Below are 15,540 nucleotides of genomic sequence, written 5' to 3'. Positions count from 1 at the left end.
ATAGCATGGCAAAACAACTTTGTACGTGCTCTCCGCAAACTTTTGTTGCCAGCGTTTGTTGCATTGCATTATGTAATGCTGATGCCAACAGAGGTGACGGATGGTGGTCTAATCATTTTAAAATGTATCCCGAATTTGGGGTCACTGAATATGGCAGAACAAAAAAAATGGACCCTTCTCCTGTCGGGAGGGCATTGTATGTCCCCGTTTTCGCTTGGTTGGCTGCTGCCAAGTAGTCCGCTCCATTTCGCCCGACCACCCACCCTCGTCCCCTTTTCTCGTATGCTGTACGAATTCCTAGTGGCATGTGAGAGCCACCATGCAACTGTGAGCATCTGCTTGGGCATGTGCAGTGCGAACCGTCCGAGTGTACTGGATAGAGCAACGGATTGCAGAGAGTTCCCTGGAGGCGGGAGAGTACGAGATAGTGAGAAACGAGAATCCTGTCCATCCTGCTCCGAAACCTCCGGGAAGGATGGAATAACACTCTGGTAGAAAAAATAACATACCGGCTTCCATGACACAGCAACACGGCGGACCCTGATCTAAATCGACCACTCTCGATAAAGCGGCACACCACACTCGGTCTCGGTGGTAAATATAGCGAGTTTGGAAATAAAGCCACTTCCACCGTATCGAACCGTGGTTGACGTAAGCGAACTGGTCCGGGTCTGGGAGAAGCCCATTTTATTTTGGGCCTTTGGTGTACCTTCCTTCACGTACTCCGAATGTATCCCACACGTCCCCCCCCCATCCGGTCCGATGATTGGTATGGCGGTAAAAGCATTGCTTGTGGCTCATCCTTATCTGCAAACGGATTAGCAGCGAGTGTGGCGGAAGGTGTTCAGCGTCGAATGTGCTGGCTCGGAAGTTTGTTGGAGCACTTCCAGCAAGATCTTGTTGCTCCTGCCGTGGCGTGTCTGACGCGAGGTCCACCAAATCGGGGCTATCCCGAACAACAACAAAAAATACGACAGCAATTTAACGCCCGTTCAGGTCTATTCAACTCCCCACCCTGCAGGGCAATGGGTCGCGTACCTCCTGTCCTGATGATGTGACCAAGCGATACCGTCGTTTCGTAGCCGCTCTAGCCGAAAGGCACCGTTCCGACGATATGGGACAATGCCGGAAAAAGAAACGGAAGCACTCCGGTACGGTGCGCACGGTGCAATGTAGGTCAGGCTAGCGGCTTGTTGGGGAGCGATTGTTTGATTCTTGCGTGTGTATGTGTGTGTGTCCGTATTCTGTGTGTCTCTTCCGCTGCCACTAACTACGTTAGGGATGATGAAGCAAGGAAGGAAATACTTCATTTCGTTTTCCTATCTGTGTGACCTTAGGCTTTTCGCTTCCCACCGAGTGCAATCTAACTATTCGCCGGAAGGGTCCAGTTTTAAGAGACCACCGTGAGTGATGTGTACGTGCTGGGAGTTAAAGGTGGCTCTTCGTGCCGGTAGCGTACCGGTGTGAAGACGTCGACCGTATGGATGAGCGTAACGCAGCGTGAGGTGGATTATAATTAAGTGTTTAATCTCAGAACCGGTCATGAGCGTGAAGGTGCGTGATGGGCCATAAACTAATGAGTATGCCACGGTGTAGAAACTGGAGCGCATCATTTGCATACCGAAGGAGACACCAGTAAAAGTATTAAGATGCTATCGTACCAATTTAGATGGGTAGACTTTAATTAATTTCATGTGAGCTCTTTGGTCGAGGAAATGTTCCTGATTTTCTGGAGTGAGCTGCGAACTATTTCACCCCGGAGAACCAGGCTTAGTGTGCTCTGAACTCTGTTGAACTGAATTTTATAAATTCCACTAACTTCTGTGTTCTGCGGATTAGTGCAAGAGAGCATCTTTTGTATCGAAGGTTTTTTTTCTATTCCCTCGCCGGCTTTGCTACAGATGCGATTACGGAAAACCATGTAGAGAATGCGCGTGAGTTCCGCACATTTGGCTTGCGCAAAGTGCACACCATCATCACCACCACTACCGTCAGTGCAGTGAAACGTACCGGTTCCCTTTCGCTACGGTGGAGCCTCGCACCATCAGTCACCGCCTAAGATTGCATGCGTTGTTAAATGAGTCTCCCATCACGCAATGCCCGAACTGGTGTAACACATCAAAGATGATAGTGAGTTTCTTCCCCGACAGTGTCTGGGGATGTACAGTGAAGCAGCACCAAAAGCAGAAACACCTCCTGTACCATAAGATCATCTACACCCTCATTAGCGATAAGTACAAAAGCCGCATCCTGCGCCGGTCGTCCTTTGCGCTGCTCTATCTGTCGTACGTGTTTATTAAGATGCTTCCGGTGACGCTCGCGATCGAAACGCACACCGGCACCAAGTCGATCACCTCGCTGCCGGTGAAAGCGCGCCCGCTGCCAGAAATGGTGGCACCACCGCTTGACGATGAGGACGACGACTACTTCGATGATTACGATGAGTACGATATAGTGAAGAATAAATCGGGTAAGTGCTCTATGATCAGCGATGTAAGAGTAAGGATGAAAACCTTTTCAGTTATTTTTTAAGTATTATATTTGAAATTTACCATTTATTTTAAATAGAAAATTATACAGCTTTTGCATCTAACCGCGTGGTAGATCCGATCGCAGGACTTTACCTTGGCCGTCATGTACTAATTCGATGATTATCACCTTAACGACTTATCAAAATAATAATTCTTGTTAAGTTGGGCAAAACATACCCGAACTGACTAATGTTGCAAACACTAAACCTAGGAATTGCTAGGAGGTATTCTTCCAAAAAAATTAAAATTCTGGTTCAACCAAGGAGTAAAAGATTGACGTTTTCTTGTGTGCAACAAACTTGTTAGCCTATACTGGAACATTAGATGGATTAGCCATATTTAAACATTTCCTTACTTCGTTTCACGTTCCATTCGTCGAATTTCCGCGATCCGGTTAGACAATACGCACAAAGCTTGAGCCTTTCCAGTGGTTGTAAATTGATCGTTCTCGCCGAGTGACGAGTGCTTTCTTGGTACAGCCGGAGGAAGAAATTGCGTTTGTTGCAAATCCAATAAGGTTCGGGCACTTGCGATCCTTTATCCGCAAGATGACGAACGAATAATCTAATTTTCGTTTCCTCCAGCTGAATTCACTCGAAGCTGTAACGTTCCGGCGTAGCATATTGGTGAATATTTCGTTACGCGAATGGTTTGATACATCCGGGTTCTTAGAATAGAGCCTTGTTTTCGGCTTAGACATCACTTAGAATAAGTGATCTCGATAAGCGGTTTGAGCTGTTTTTTTCGGTTTTCGTATCGAATATAGAAATACTTAAAATCTAGTATAGTACACACGCTGACTAAACAGTAGTTCGAAGATGTGCGTATTAATGTTTTAATATGTTCAATTGATCGGGGATATTCCAAACAATAATTTGTTTAGACTTTTTGCCTCTCCAATAGGATGAGCATCCCTATAAATTTTAATGAAAGATTGTGTAAGAATATTTCAAATCAAAAACCCAAATCGGGGCAAAGTTGGTAAAATCTGTACCAATGATCAATATACCGAAAATTTGACTAAAATTTATCGTACCACAATAGGAAGGGAAAAAAACAGTAACCAAAATACGCGAGAGTGAGCAAAGAGAGCGAATACGAGAGCAAACACGAGCGGATGCCAACCGTTCCGGTGGAAAGCTCTCGTGAGGATTGAACTTTTCATGTTGTCACGCCATTGAACGCGATTATAAACTCACCCCTCCCTGCGATGATGCCCGGTCCAGGCGCGTGGCCGGCCATTTGCCATCTGCATGCCTTATCGTGTTTTGATCGTTTTAATGATTGCCTTTTATTGCTGCGTGTTAAGCGAGAAATCGGCAGCATCGCCACGGCACGGCGGTATTGTTGCGGTTAGTCACTCATTAAGCGAACAAGCACGTTGTCAGCTAAACAGGATGTACATTAGTTAAATGGTTAATGCTGTCCGCAATCATGTTTAGGCAGCCGCACGGCACGGAATACATGTGGAAGGGTTATTCAGTGTGGCCGAACACGATTCGACACACCGATTTTAATGTGTTGAGTGTTGTTTAAAACGATATATTGGTTTGTTTATTTTTTTAATTAAAATACCATATTGTAAGTACTTCATAGAATCAATAAATTATGCAACATTCTAAGAAACTGCACGAGCCACGGTGTTACGTCTTGATACGATTTTGGCACATGCCAGCAACCAATTTGACTTTTAAATGCCGCCCACTGCTTGTTTACATCTGTTCGCACAGGCCAGCACCGTCACCCATCGCAAAAGTAATGGCCAGCGAAAAATGTGAAGTGACAACATTAGACGGTAATATCCGGTCCCGCATTTGGTAATGGTTGACCCAAATATTAGCCACGCTTCTTACATTTTGTTGGCACCTTTTTGGCAACACTCCAGCGTACCAGCGCGACGGCTTTCAAAACCCCGTGCTGCACTACCGAGAAGCCACGTGGCAAAGATAATAAAACCTAAATTATGACGGTACGGTGTGTAACTCTTTAGCTTCCTTCGTTTTCAGCTTTCCAAGCATTCGTTTACGTAAACGGAAGCGGCCATGTTTTACGATTTTTATTATTATATTTTCTTTTTCGTTTCGAAATACATTACTTATGGGTGAAAACCACTTTGTATGCCATGCTTTCGATCCTTATTACGTTTATCACTAGTCACCTTACGAGAGCTTTTGCTCGTGTAATCTTGCAAAGTAAATCACATTTCCACACCATCGATCACATCAACATCGGCACAATCAGCTGCCGCGTTACGATTAATTGTCGCCTGACGCCCGAAACTCGTTTTGTTTGGCTTCGTTTCAGCGAAGGGAATGTACGTTGGGGCACCGTGCGAGTTTACGTGCCACCCCAAGCTACATCACGTGTACTGTGATCCTACGACTAACACCTGCGGCTGCGAAAAAGATTACGTCGTGCTGATTGGACTACTGAAAGGATGTGCCAAGCGTAAGTTTTCCCACGGCCAACCGCCATTTTCGTCCATCTAACTCTCCCTTGAACTCTCGGGTGTCGGGCCGAACTCGTGCAAACCAGAATTCGACCCGGAAATGCCAATGTTGCCTGTTTTCCTGTTCCATTTATTTTCTTTTCACCTTCGGTGGGACCTTCCTCCACCGGGGGAGATGTTTCGCTTGACCAATTGCTGCTGTGGGTTGACCGCAGACGAAATGTACGTTTTATGAGCCCGGGACGGTTTGGCCCAAGGCCAGCAAATTCTCAAATTATCCTCGTTGCAAAACGAAAGAAAATAAATGAAAGCAAAGAGCAGCGCTCGCTGTGGAGCGTTCCGACCCATTTTAAGTCGGCAAACATTGCTTCAAATGTCTTCACGTCACGAGCGTACGAATGCCGTTTCCGGACGTATCGCGTTTCGTTTGATTTTGTTGTACCGCCAGCCAACCTTTGCCAACATGCTAACAAAGCGTTAGAATAGAATCCAAACAACGTTTACCACCGTACGGTTTTTTTTTCCTCTCCGGGGAAACTGCATTGTGAGCGTGTGGCAAATACAAAACGTTTGTTTGATTCGATGTCGATCATTGTTCAAACGCGTTCGGTGTTTGCGCGTAAAATGAATCAATTCCAATAATCAACATTTTATCGTTATCCTTCCCACATGCGCCTGCAGCCAAAAAACTTGGGGAACAATGCTTCTACGATCAGACTTGCATCTACAACGATGAGCATGCGCTGTGCATGCAGATCGTCCACAACGCCATCTGTCAATGTGCGCCCGGTTTCCACTCCGTTAGCTATTCGAAGCCAACGAAACGTGTCTTCTGCACACAAGGTAAGTGGGGTTAAAGGTCGCGCCGGCCAGCAAAGATTGCAGCGTGCCGTGCCGCAGCAGTCACTGGTGGTTTTGCAGTAAAAGCAAAGTGTCATTAGGGGAAGCGTTAGTAAAGCGGTGCAGAGAATTTCATTTGCGTGTTGACATGCAATGCTTGGGATCGTAGCAGGCACAAGGTCAAAGATGATTATTGTGATAGCCTGAGATTAGCTAAATGGTGATGAATTTAATTGAAGAATACAAAAAAATTAAACCCAAACTCGAAAAAGGTTACAAATTTTGTTTCATTTTCCTTAATAGTTCAATAGTATACGGTTACGGTCGGTTTTAGTGTAAGGTCCATTAAATTCTAAGGTACATTTATGGTCTTATATTGCAAAACTATTTTAAATGTTTGAAAGTTAGCGCTATTATTAGTTGATTTATGGATTATTTTCAAACCGGTCGAAAGAAACAAACATCACTCTAAGCTATCACTTGTTCAACCAGCACACCATGCGATGACGTTTCCGCGTGATAGTCGTTGTTTGATTTATGCTAAAAAAAGGATTCGTTGCTGCGGCAAACAGGGCAGCGGACGATAATAGTTCGATTTACGTCCACCCGGTGCTGCTGACCAACATACGAACAGACTGAAAACAGGCTCCGTACCATCGGATTGGCATGCATCTGGCAGTGACCCAAGCGTTACCGCTGGAAAGCTTATGGTTTGCTCGAAAAGAAGAAGAAAAAAAAAACATTCCGAAAAGGAAGAAAAATTGTAGAACAATAGTAAACTAACCATAATCCAATGGCTTAACAGCTGTTACACAGCCGTACAGGAAGGAAAGAAGTGACACACACACCACGGTGGCCTGCTAGGGGCGGTTGCGGTTCCCGGCATCCGCATCAATCGTTTAACATTTTAATCTACTTCACAGACATGGCCACCATAACTGCGGATCTTCCGACACTGTTCGGTGTCACGAGCGGCATTGCCGTGCTGGCGGGGCTCATTTGCATGGTGCTGCATTTATTTAGCAAAACAAAATATCCACGACCTAGGCATTTCGGTGATGCGAACCTCGCACCGCCGATACTCTTTTCCAGTGATACAGGTACGGTATGACTGGCTCGGGGCCTCCGTTTCTTTCTTTTTTTCCTTGTTTGGTGCTGGAGATTCTAGATTCTCTCGGTGTTCCGGTTTCCGGCTATTTTTATCATTTGTCCGTGTCAGGCGGTTCGTTTCTTTCCCAGCCCCCATTCGAGCCACCATTCCTACTTTCCTTTTCTTTGCCCCTTTCGGTGACACATCCTTCCTTACAGCTTTCGCTTGTCTTGCCAAATGGCAAGACCTTGGACTGCCACGGTAGTGCTAGTGGCACGTTTTGTTTTATTTTCGGGTTCCATTTCCGGATGTTCTGCTCCAGTGTGCAGTTTCGTCCGGTCGTGGTTGCTTTTTAGATTGTTTTCTAAACATTGGTTTGTTTGCGTCTGTGTGTGTTTTGATTTCCTATTACCCTCTCTTTCCAATGCCTTTTATGGCGTACCGTATGACATTTCAACTTTGAACACGAACTGTACGGGTTATCTTACTGTAGTGTGATTGTAAAATTTGGTCTTGAATTTAAAAACAAAACCCAATAAAAACCGACAGGAATAGTTTTGCTGCATGTTGAAACATTAGACATTTTTGTGTTGTTTCGCTTGTTCCGCTGATTTGAGTAGTTTTGCAAGTGGTATCACTTATCATTGACACACATAAAAAAAAAAACAAACAAACTAAACAACAATATCGCCACATGACGAAATGGATGGAGGCGCCTGATAGCGTGTAAAACTTAGCAATTTTTCATGATTCAATTCGGAAAACAAGAATTTTTTCTAGGAAGACTTTTTATGATGTTGCGGTTTTCGATTATTTTGAGTAGTGTTGCAAGTTGTATCACTTATCAGTGACAGAAAAAAACAAAAGCATCGCCACGTTGCGAAATCGATGGAGGCGCCTGGTACTGTGTACAATTAAGTGATCTTTCATGGCCTGCATTTAAGGATCAGAGATTATGAGGAAAATAGATACACTTTTGGATATTTGATGCTTCTTTTGTTAGTATGAGTAGCATTGCAAGTGGTATCACATGAAGCTTTTATAAAAATGAGACTGGCACCACGTGGTGAAACGCATAGAGACGCCTGGTACTGTGTAGGACTGAGTGATCGTCGTTAAAAATGATGGTATTACTTATCTTTGACATTATGCAACCAAAAAGCAAAACAACACTTTCGCTATATTACAACACAGGCGCCTTGTAGCGTTTAAAACTGAGTGATGTTTTATGGCATACATTTTTGAACTAGAAGGGGAGTGATTTTTCATATAATTAGTAGTTTGATTTTGACACTTTGAAATTAAACACTGATTCGAATAACAACATCGTCCCGTATATCGTTTTTTTTTTTCATTTCCCCGTTGTAGCGTTTCATGTGTGCTGATTGATACATTTACGCATTTATTTCACATATCTCCGGCGCTGGCTACTCTGTCTCTCTATTTATCTCTTCTTTCTCTCCATTTCATGCTGACCATGTTTGTTTTGCGCTCAAAAATACACACTCACACATCACGATGAACCCACTATTCCGGTTCGCGGCAATGGATGGTGTAAAACTGTCGATACAAACTGTCCTGTACCGCGCGCGCGTCCTAACCTGCCCCAACGGACCGGAAACCCGTAACCGTGCCATTCGGCATGGCGTGTGGGGACCCACGGCAACGCGCCAACGACAGGGATACCATTGACAATACAGTCGGCAAGACCGTCATCTCGTTCCAGTCAGCGCTCGAGCGGTTCCATCGGTTCCTATGGCAATCGGCGACCGTCCAGTGCGCCGCTGCACGGCTCCAAAGGGGTCCTGGTCTCGACCTCCCGTACAGGTGCGGCCCGATCTGCCGCCATATTGCTTGTATCATGTCACATATCTGCAATTAGAAATAGTAAATCCACTAGTACCGATTCCCAGCACCCCAGCAGCTATCTGAGCGACGACAATATGACCAAATATCTCGAGCGCCAGCTGGAGCACCAGAAGCAGCTGCTCTACCTGGACATACCGTCGCTCAGAACGCACAATAAGTTGTTTTCCAAGTTTTGCAAGGCCACCGCGCTGATCGGCAGCGGAAACCACACGTCGAGCGTGAACGTGCACGGCAGGGACAATGATGGGACCGGCGTCGGGCATGTCGCGGGCAGTAGCAGCACCGCCGGTGGCAGCAATGGGCAGTACCACGCACCGTACCATTACGGTACCTCCACCAACGACGATTCGAGCTTCGACGATGAGGACGGACATGGTACGGCCGATCCGTTTGTCAATCACTGCTACAGCTACGATCTGCACGACAGCATCGAGCTGGGCGCGCTGCCGACACCAGCGAGCGAGGTGGCAAACGTTGCGGTAAAACACATTCACACTCCACTCCAGGCATCTTACTGTCAAATCCTGTATTTCCTCCCCCGAGAACTGAACCGATCGAACCGATAGCTGGAACGCTCCTCCCTGTTTATTGCCTCGGTATTCCCACCACTTTCTTCCGCACCACGCTCTTCGGTTCCCGTCCTCGTAGCAAATTCCAACACTACCGTCCTGTCCGCCTGTCCGACTACCTGTTCACCGGTCCGGTGGACGAATGCTCTAGTGTACATGTATCGGTGTGTGTTAGATGTTGCGTTTTGCGTTCGAGTTCTGTTTGTTAGTTTCTCTATTTTTCGTTTCTATACCACTCACTGTGCGGTGTCGTAGTTGTCCACTCCACCGCTCTAGACGGTACCATTTCCCCAGCTTCCCAAAATCCGCCTGCAATTTTCCTGTTTTCTGTGGGTTTTAGTGTGGGTTTGTCCCATGGTCCAGTGCCAAGCAATCGTACCTCAATAGAACGGTAATTAGTATCCATCCGGCTAGCAGCTAGATTCGGGATTTCTGGTTTTATCCGACAAGGTAACACAATGTTTCCAAGCGGGAATATTATGTTTGCCGCTACAGCGGGCTACACAATCAGTCCCCTATTTCATCAACACGTTTGCTAGTAAGCGGTTTCAGCTGTTAAGGTGGAAAATGGTTTATTGCCTTTTAATTGCCTACGGAAATCCATTACGAAGTGAGTGAGTGTGTGGTGTAGAACTTTGGTACCAACAATGGAATGTCCCACCATGTAGATTGCCCTTTGAAGAAATTAGTCATGCGCACCATTAGCTCAATATTGCTGTCTAAAGTGGATCACATTGTAATGAATGTAATCCAGGTTTCATTATCGTTTTTCATTGTACTGGCTAATTCGCTAAGAATCGTTCTTTAAATGTATCAAGACTACACATGAATTCGTTGTGTTTTCAATGGAAATTTGACGTATTTATGTTGTTCATGGAATATATGTTAATTTATCAGAAATTTTCCTATGTTTCCTACAAAATTTGTCAACGTCTTGGATAATTTTCAGAACCCAACGCGAAAAAAGAACAAAACTAACTTTTTCGTTTGGCTGCAGGCGCTCATAATGGATCAAGTCCTTTTGGTCCCACCAATTACAATGCTTGATCTAAAGACTAAGCACAATCAGTTTGACTGTCAATTATGAGTTAAAGTCATTCATGGCAAGGTCTGCAGATATTGCCAACCATTTTTCATCGTCAGACAAAATTCAATGCAGGAAAGTCACTTTAATTTTGTCGTTCCAGTTGTTGCTAACGAGTGAACCGAGGTTGTTAGACGTCGTGACGTCTCTTGGCTTCAGTTCATATAAAGTACCCAGTTTCTCACCCCGGCAGAAGACTGTTTGCTAAAGTACTCCAAATATCATTGCGAGTTTTTCTTGTGTTTGAGTGAGATCTTCATCTGACAACATTGCCACCAATTGTCTTTTATAAATCTGTTGTGTTTTCCAAAATGCCCCTCGTCTTCCAAAGCAAAGTTGCCTCTTTTAAATTATTCAAAACATTTCTGACCATGCGGCCTTTATAGCATAGCTATTTCACTTACTTCCACTAAAATACGATATCTTTTCTCAGCCTTTTACCTCATTTTGAAATGACATCATCGTGAACTCATCTGTACTCCGCTTACTTTTTTACAGTTACAATGTTCCAATATAAACCAAAAGAGGTGCAGTAAGCTTTACTTGATTTAATTAGTACAAAGCAATCAAACTACCAACAACTGTGCACCCTGTTTCCCGTACTTCTGCACGAATTTTCCGTTATGGTGTGCTGAAATGCAACAGATAAACCAGGCGAATAGAATAATGTATGTTAGTATAAAACGAATTAATGTCAATCATATCGATCAAGCCATTAATGTACAACAAGCGTTACAATTGAGGCAAACATTTCACTCCGACACGCAACACATTTCCAGGCAGCAACATAAAACCAAAAACCGTTTAGTTTCTAATTTCCCTCAACCTGTCGAAGAGCGCTATTCGCATCCATCGTTTTCGTGTGACCAAACTGCGGAGTGCAATTGCGTGCCGTTGGTGTGTCTCGGCCAAACACCTGGCCGGAAAATAAGGGGGTGATGGGACACTGTGCAGGGAAAGGAAATGGAATGGAAACTGGTACCAAAACCGAAAGGCACAAAAAACATGCAACCGCAACAATTGTCAAGGATGTTTCGTTCTGGTCGGCTGAGCTTAGTTTTTTTTTTTTGGTTTCCTTTACCACAGGGAATCTATTCCTGTAGAGTTGTTTTGTTTATCCATCTACATCTTCCTCGTACTCTTCTCCTTCTTCTTCTTCTTCTTCTTCTTGTGTTTTGTCGTTAATGTTGTTGATGTTGATGTTGTGTTGTGTTCATGTTGTTCAAGACGGTTGTCCTTCACACCATTCACATGTTGCCATTTCTAGAGGTAGAGTAAAGAAAAACCACCGCAGACAAAAACCCATTCTTGACAATAGCAACCGTGTGTTTTTGTACGTGTGAGTGCGCGTGAGTGTGTGTGTGTGTGTTCGCGTTTCTTAACGTTTGTGCATAGTTTTGTGTGTTGGTGTTTTTGGGTGTTATTCTACTCGTAGCTCTGTATCGTACTGTACTGCCTAGAAGTGTTTGATCATTAACTTGTCTGTACTGTTTTTGTTCCGTTACCCGAAGAAGTAGGGAAGCGCGTAAGTTTCTGTTTTTCTTTTACCCACCTCAATGACGTACTAATTTCAGAATGTGTGTTCATGCATATAAGCAATATGGCGAAATGATTTACGTAATACACACAAAATACACGAATCCGGTAATGAAACTGACAATCTACAAGCTGTTGTCACATAGCGTTTGTTTTATCCACTCTTTCTACATAAGGCTTACTTTTCATTCGTTTCTATATCGTTTGTTTTCTGGTTAAGCTTTTCACTTTCACTCGAATCGCGTTATTTTTCCTTCCACTCCACTTTCTTCTCTTTACCTTTGTCTCTTTTTTTAATGCTGTTTTGTTTCTATATTTATTTTCATCTTTCTTCGTCAGCTAAGAAGCAACATACGCCTAGCATCACGTCTTCTTGCTTCCTATGCTGTTGTACTAACGTTCATTGACATCTTTGTATCACTTCTACTAAACTGCTTATCGACACGACATAACACACATTATGACAAACATTTTGCAATTGTCTTTGTGTTAATTACATTTTGTACCTTTGTTTTCACTAATTCTTCAATCAATCATAAGTTGTATACTTCTGTATGTTATTTTTATTCTTTGGGTTAGCTTTAAGCAGTTCTATGCAAGCGAACTACACTTAATTACTATAAATCTCTCAATGTCTTGTTCTTGCAAATTATAGTTTTGGCTCTTTTTTAACGCTATTTAAGCTAAATGTGCTGCTGTCAAAGCTTGTGTTTTATGATTTACAAGATTAATAAAAAACTGTTTAAAAATACAACTTTCCCTTCAAGATAAGTGTCTTTTGTGCAGAGATTCTTTCAATATTTCAATATGAATAAAATTACTTACCTGTTTTTTTTTCTTTTCTGTAAACTAAAAATTATATTTTTCTTTAACAATTTGACTATTTTTGTTCAAAGTTTCTCCTTACATAAGACATAACAATTGTTAAATCGTACGGGTCGGATATGTAACAGCCAAACCTTCCTAACGACTTCAGCAACGAAATGTCTAGGCCTCACTGTTGGAAGCGAGCACCCACCTTTGCGCTGTTGTATTATAATTTACTTTGCACATCCCTCAACACTTCTGTTCGTAATGATGGTTACCATTGCATTGTTTTTTTGTGTAGCACACGCCAGCTTGTCAGCATTTCACCAAGTGCAACTCTGAACGTACTTTCTTCTACTATTTTTGTCACTCTCGATGGTTGCTCACCTGCTCAAAAAAAGCCAATTCAAACGCGTAATGCACACGCCATTGGTTCATTGTCATAGAAAGCAAAAGTCTAACGCAACAACAGCCCGTCGGTCGTGCGCGGGACTATGTTAGTAATGGTGTGAATATTGTTTTCCCGTTTTTCTCATCCAATTCCCACCACTGCGGCAGGTTCCCGAAGACCAAGTTTAGCTTCCGTGCACAGTACCAGTTCGTCCGTGCGGAGCTACAGTATGCGTCGGTTCGAGCAGGAGATCCAGCAGAAGGAGCTACGGCAGGAGATGAAACGGCATCTGGCCCGGCTCCAGGAGCAGCAGCAGCTGCAGAAGATCAAACCGAACATCATCATCGGTGATGTGATATCGTGCCCTATGAACAAACCGATACTGACGACACCCAGCCCGATGACGCCGAACTCGGTCGACGACATACTACCGTCGGTGGACGAAACGCAGGAGGTAGTCAGATATTCGTTACCAACGATGTCGCCGAGCATTTGAAAGTTGCCAAAGATGTAATTTGTTGTCCTTTTTCCTACCTTTTCTATTACAGTTCTCGCCCAACCTTAGCCAACGTTCGGTAAGCGACAGTACGGGCGGATGTTTCGATGGACCGTGCAGCTCGACGGAATTGTTGAAATAGTGGATGGGAACTTAGCAAAACAAAACCGGTGATGCAGTGATGGTAGGCAAATGTTATATAGAAGCCATTTTATGGAAATTTTTAGACCAATAAGCAAAAAAACCAAAACAACAGACAAAAGCAACCCAAAAACATAGGACGTACGAAACCGGCACAATCCGGTTCATGGAATGGTAAGCACAATGGTGGACAGGTGGAACTTCAGTACTCCTCGCCTGTCGCAAAGCAGCCCAACCCGGGAAAGGAACCGGGGAAGCAATGGGTGCAGTCGGCGAACCAAAACGATCGGGCATCTCGGGTTGCGATCGCGTTAGTAGTAGACCAAACTGTTCCAAATTCCAGAAATCCTGAGGCCTCACGGAAGATTGACATTCATTTATGCAATAAGTTAAATCTAATGCATTTTGCTTGTGTTTGGAGGGCTACAGAGTGAATTACAAACTGAAAAGCAATAACAAATTGAGGTTATTAATTTAAAGATTTAGTAAACACCCAAGTAAAACACACACACACACGTAAAAATGAAGGTGAAGCGGTCGAACTAATTTAACTCGTTTAAATCCTTGCTGTTATGTGATAATTATCGATAATTTACACTGGAGCTCGTAGTTCGTTTCGCAACGGGATCGCGCACTCCAAGCCGCAACGAATCTAGAAGTTCCCTGCAACCCAGAAGTATAACGGCCTCAAGCAAACGTTCGTCACTGGCGTGGAACAAACACATTGTTGCATCATTCTTATGAACTACCCATTAAAACCGGCTCCCCAGCAGCAAGCAGTAGTGCCATCCTTTTTGTCTGCCTGCCGGTTTATCACCAGCGCATAAAGTTCGTTTTTTGATCTATTAACAGCTAGCAGATAGTTTAAATACAGAGACACAGACACACACAACCATTAACAAACTACACAACTATATCCAGCGGTACTATTCTTACTAATGTTGCAAAAACTTTAAAAATGCAGTAGTAGCGTTTTGACCAGAATGCGCACCGAATGCGGCAATGGTTTTTTTCTCCTCCTTTTGTGAAACATTCAATCTATTTAATGCCGTTTGAGCGCGTTTTGTAACAACGATTTCGACTTTGCGTACCATTGCAACTAATCTCTAGTTATCGCAAACCCGCCACTTAACGCAAACTTTTGATTCCAAACCCGTTTCAAATAGTATTTTTATGTAGTGCAATACGGTTGCAAAACAAGGCGGTGTTAGTTTGCGAAGAAAAAAAAACACACACACACACAAATTCCGGCAGTGGCTAAATCTACCCAAAAAAGGAAAACAACTACGCCAGCAGCGATGCGCAGCGTGTGCGAAACGAAACCGAGAGAGCGAATGTGAGTGGGGCGTGCGTTGGAAGAATCCCTGCGACGGAACAAAACCCCAGAAAAGAACCCAAGTAACTTTAGCACATGTTCATGTTGACTTAAATGTTGTATTAATATTAAGCAAGTACTAAACATCAACGGATTACTCGTGCTCAGCCTTAGGCAACATTATGAATTCGATAAGATTCTCAGGATCCGGTACGTTCGGTCGGTGTGAGAATGGGGCGGCGAGGACAAGGCGAGGACAAACACACAGAGAGACATCTGCTGGCATGGAGACGTGCAGTAGATCCGGCGGATCATTCCATTCGGATTCGAACGAATGCGCTAGGGCGAATGAATTGATTAAGACATTATTCTAAACTACAAATACCATTACTTTATACAAGTAGCGTTGTAGGCTATTATAA

The 15,540-nt window shown here is 43.8% G+C and overlaps 1 protein-coding gene across 1 annotated transcript; it reads left to right on the top strand.

Annotated features, from left to right (window-relative positions):
• Positions 1–2,124: 2,124 nt before the first annotated feature.
• Positions 2,125–13,804, top strand: LOC128711498 (uncharacterized). The gene is made up of 7 exons (XM_053806378.1): positions 2,125–2,470; positions 4,836–4,979; positions 5,662–5,823; positions 6,744–6,920; positions 8,591–9,154; positions 13,334–13,623; positions 13,715–13,804. Exons 1-7 carry the CDS (start codon positions 2,125–2,127, stop codon positions 13,802–13,804), a joined length of 1,773 nt encoding a protein of 590 aa, XP_053662353.1.
• The last annotated feature ends 1,736 nt before the right edge of the window (positions 13,805–15,540 follow it).

This window comes from Anopheles marshallii, chromosome 3 (assembly GCF_943734725.1).
Source record: "Anopheles marshallii chromosome 3, idAnoMarsDA_429_01, whole genome shotgun sequence".
Classification (NCBI taxonomy): Eukaryota; Metazoa; Arthropoda; class Insecta; order Diptera; family Culicidae; genus Anopheles; species Anopheles marshallii.
The sequence above is the reverse complement of the archived record's forward strand: the minus strand, read 5'-3'. Positions and strand labels throughout refer to the sequence as shown.

Coding starts and splice junctions, on each gene's coding strand:
- LOC128711498 (XM_053806378.1), top strand. CDS start 2,125: ATGATAGTGAGTTTCTTCCCCGACAGTGTCTGGGGATGTACAGTGAAG. Junction 5,824..6,743: donor ACGTGTCTTCTGCACACAAG/GTAAGTGGGGTT, acceptor TCTACTTCACAG/ACATGGCCACCATAACTGCG. Junction 13,624..13,714: donor TGGACGAAACGCAGGAGGTA/GTCAGATATTCG, acceptor TTTCTATTACAG/TTCTCGCCCAACCTTAGCCA.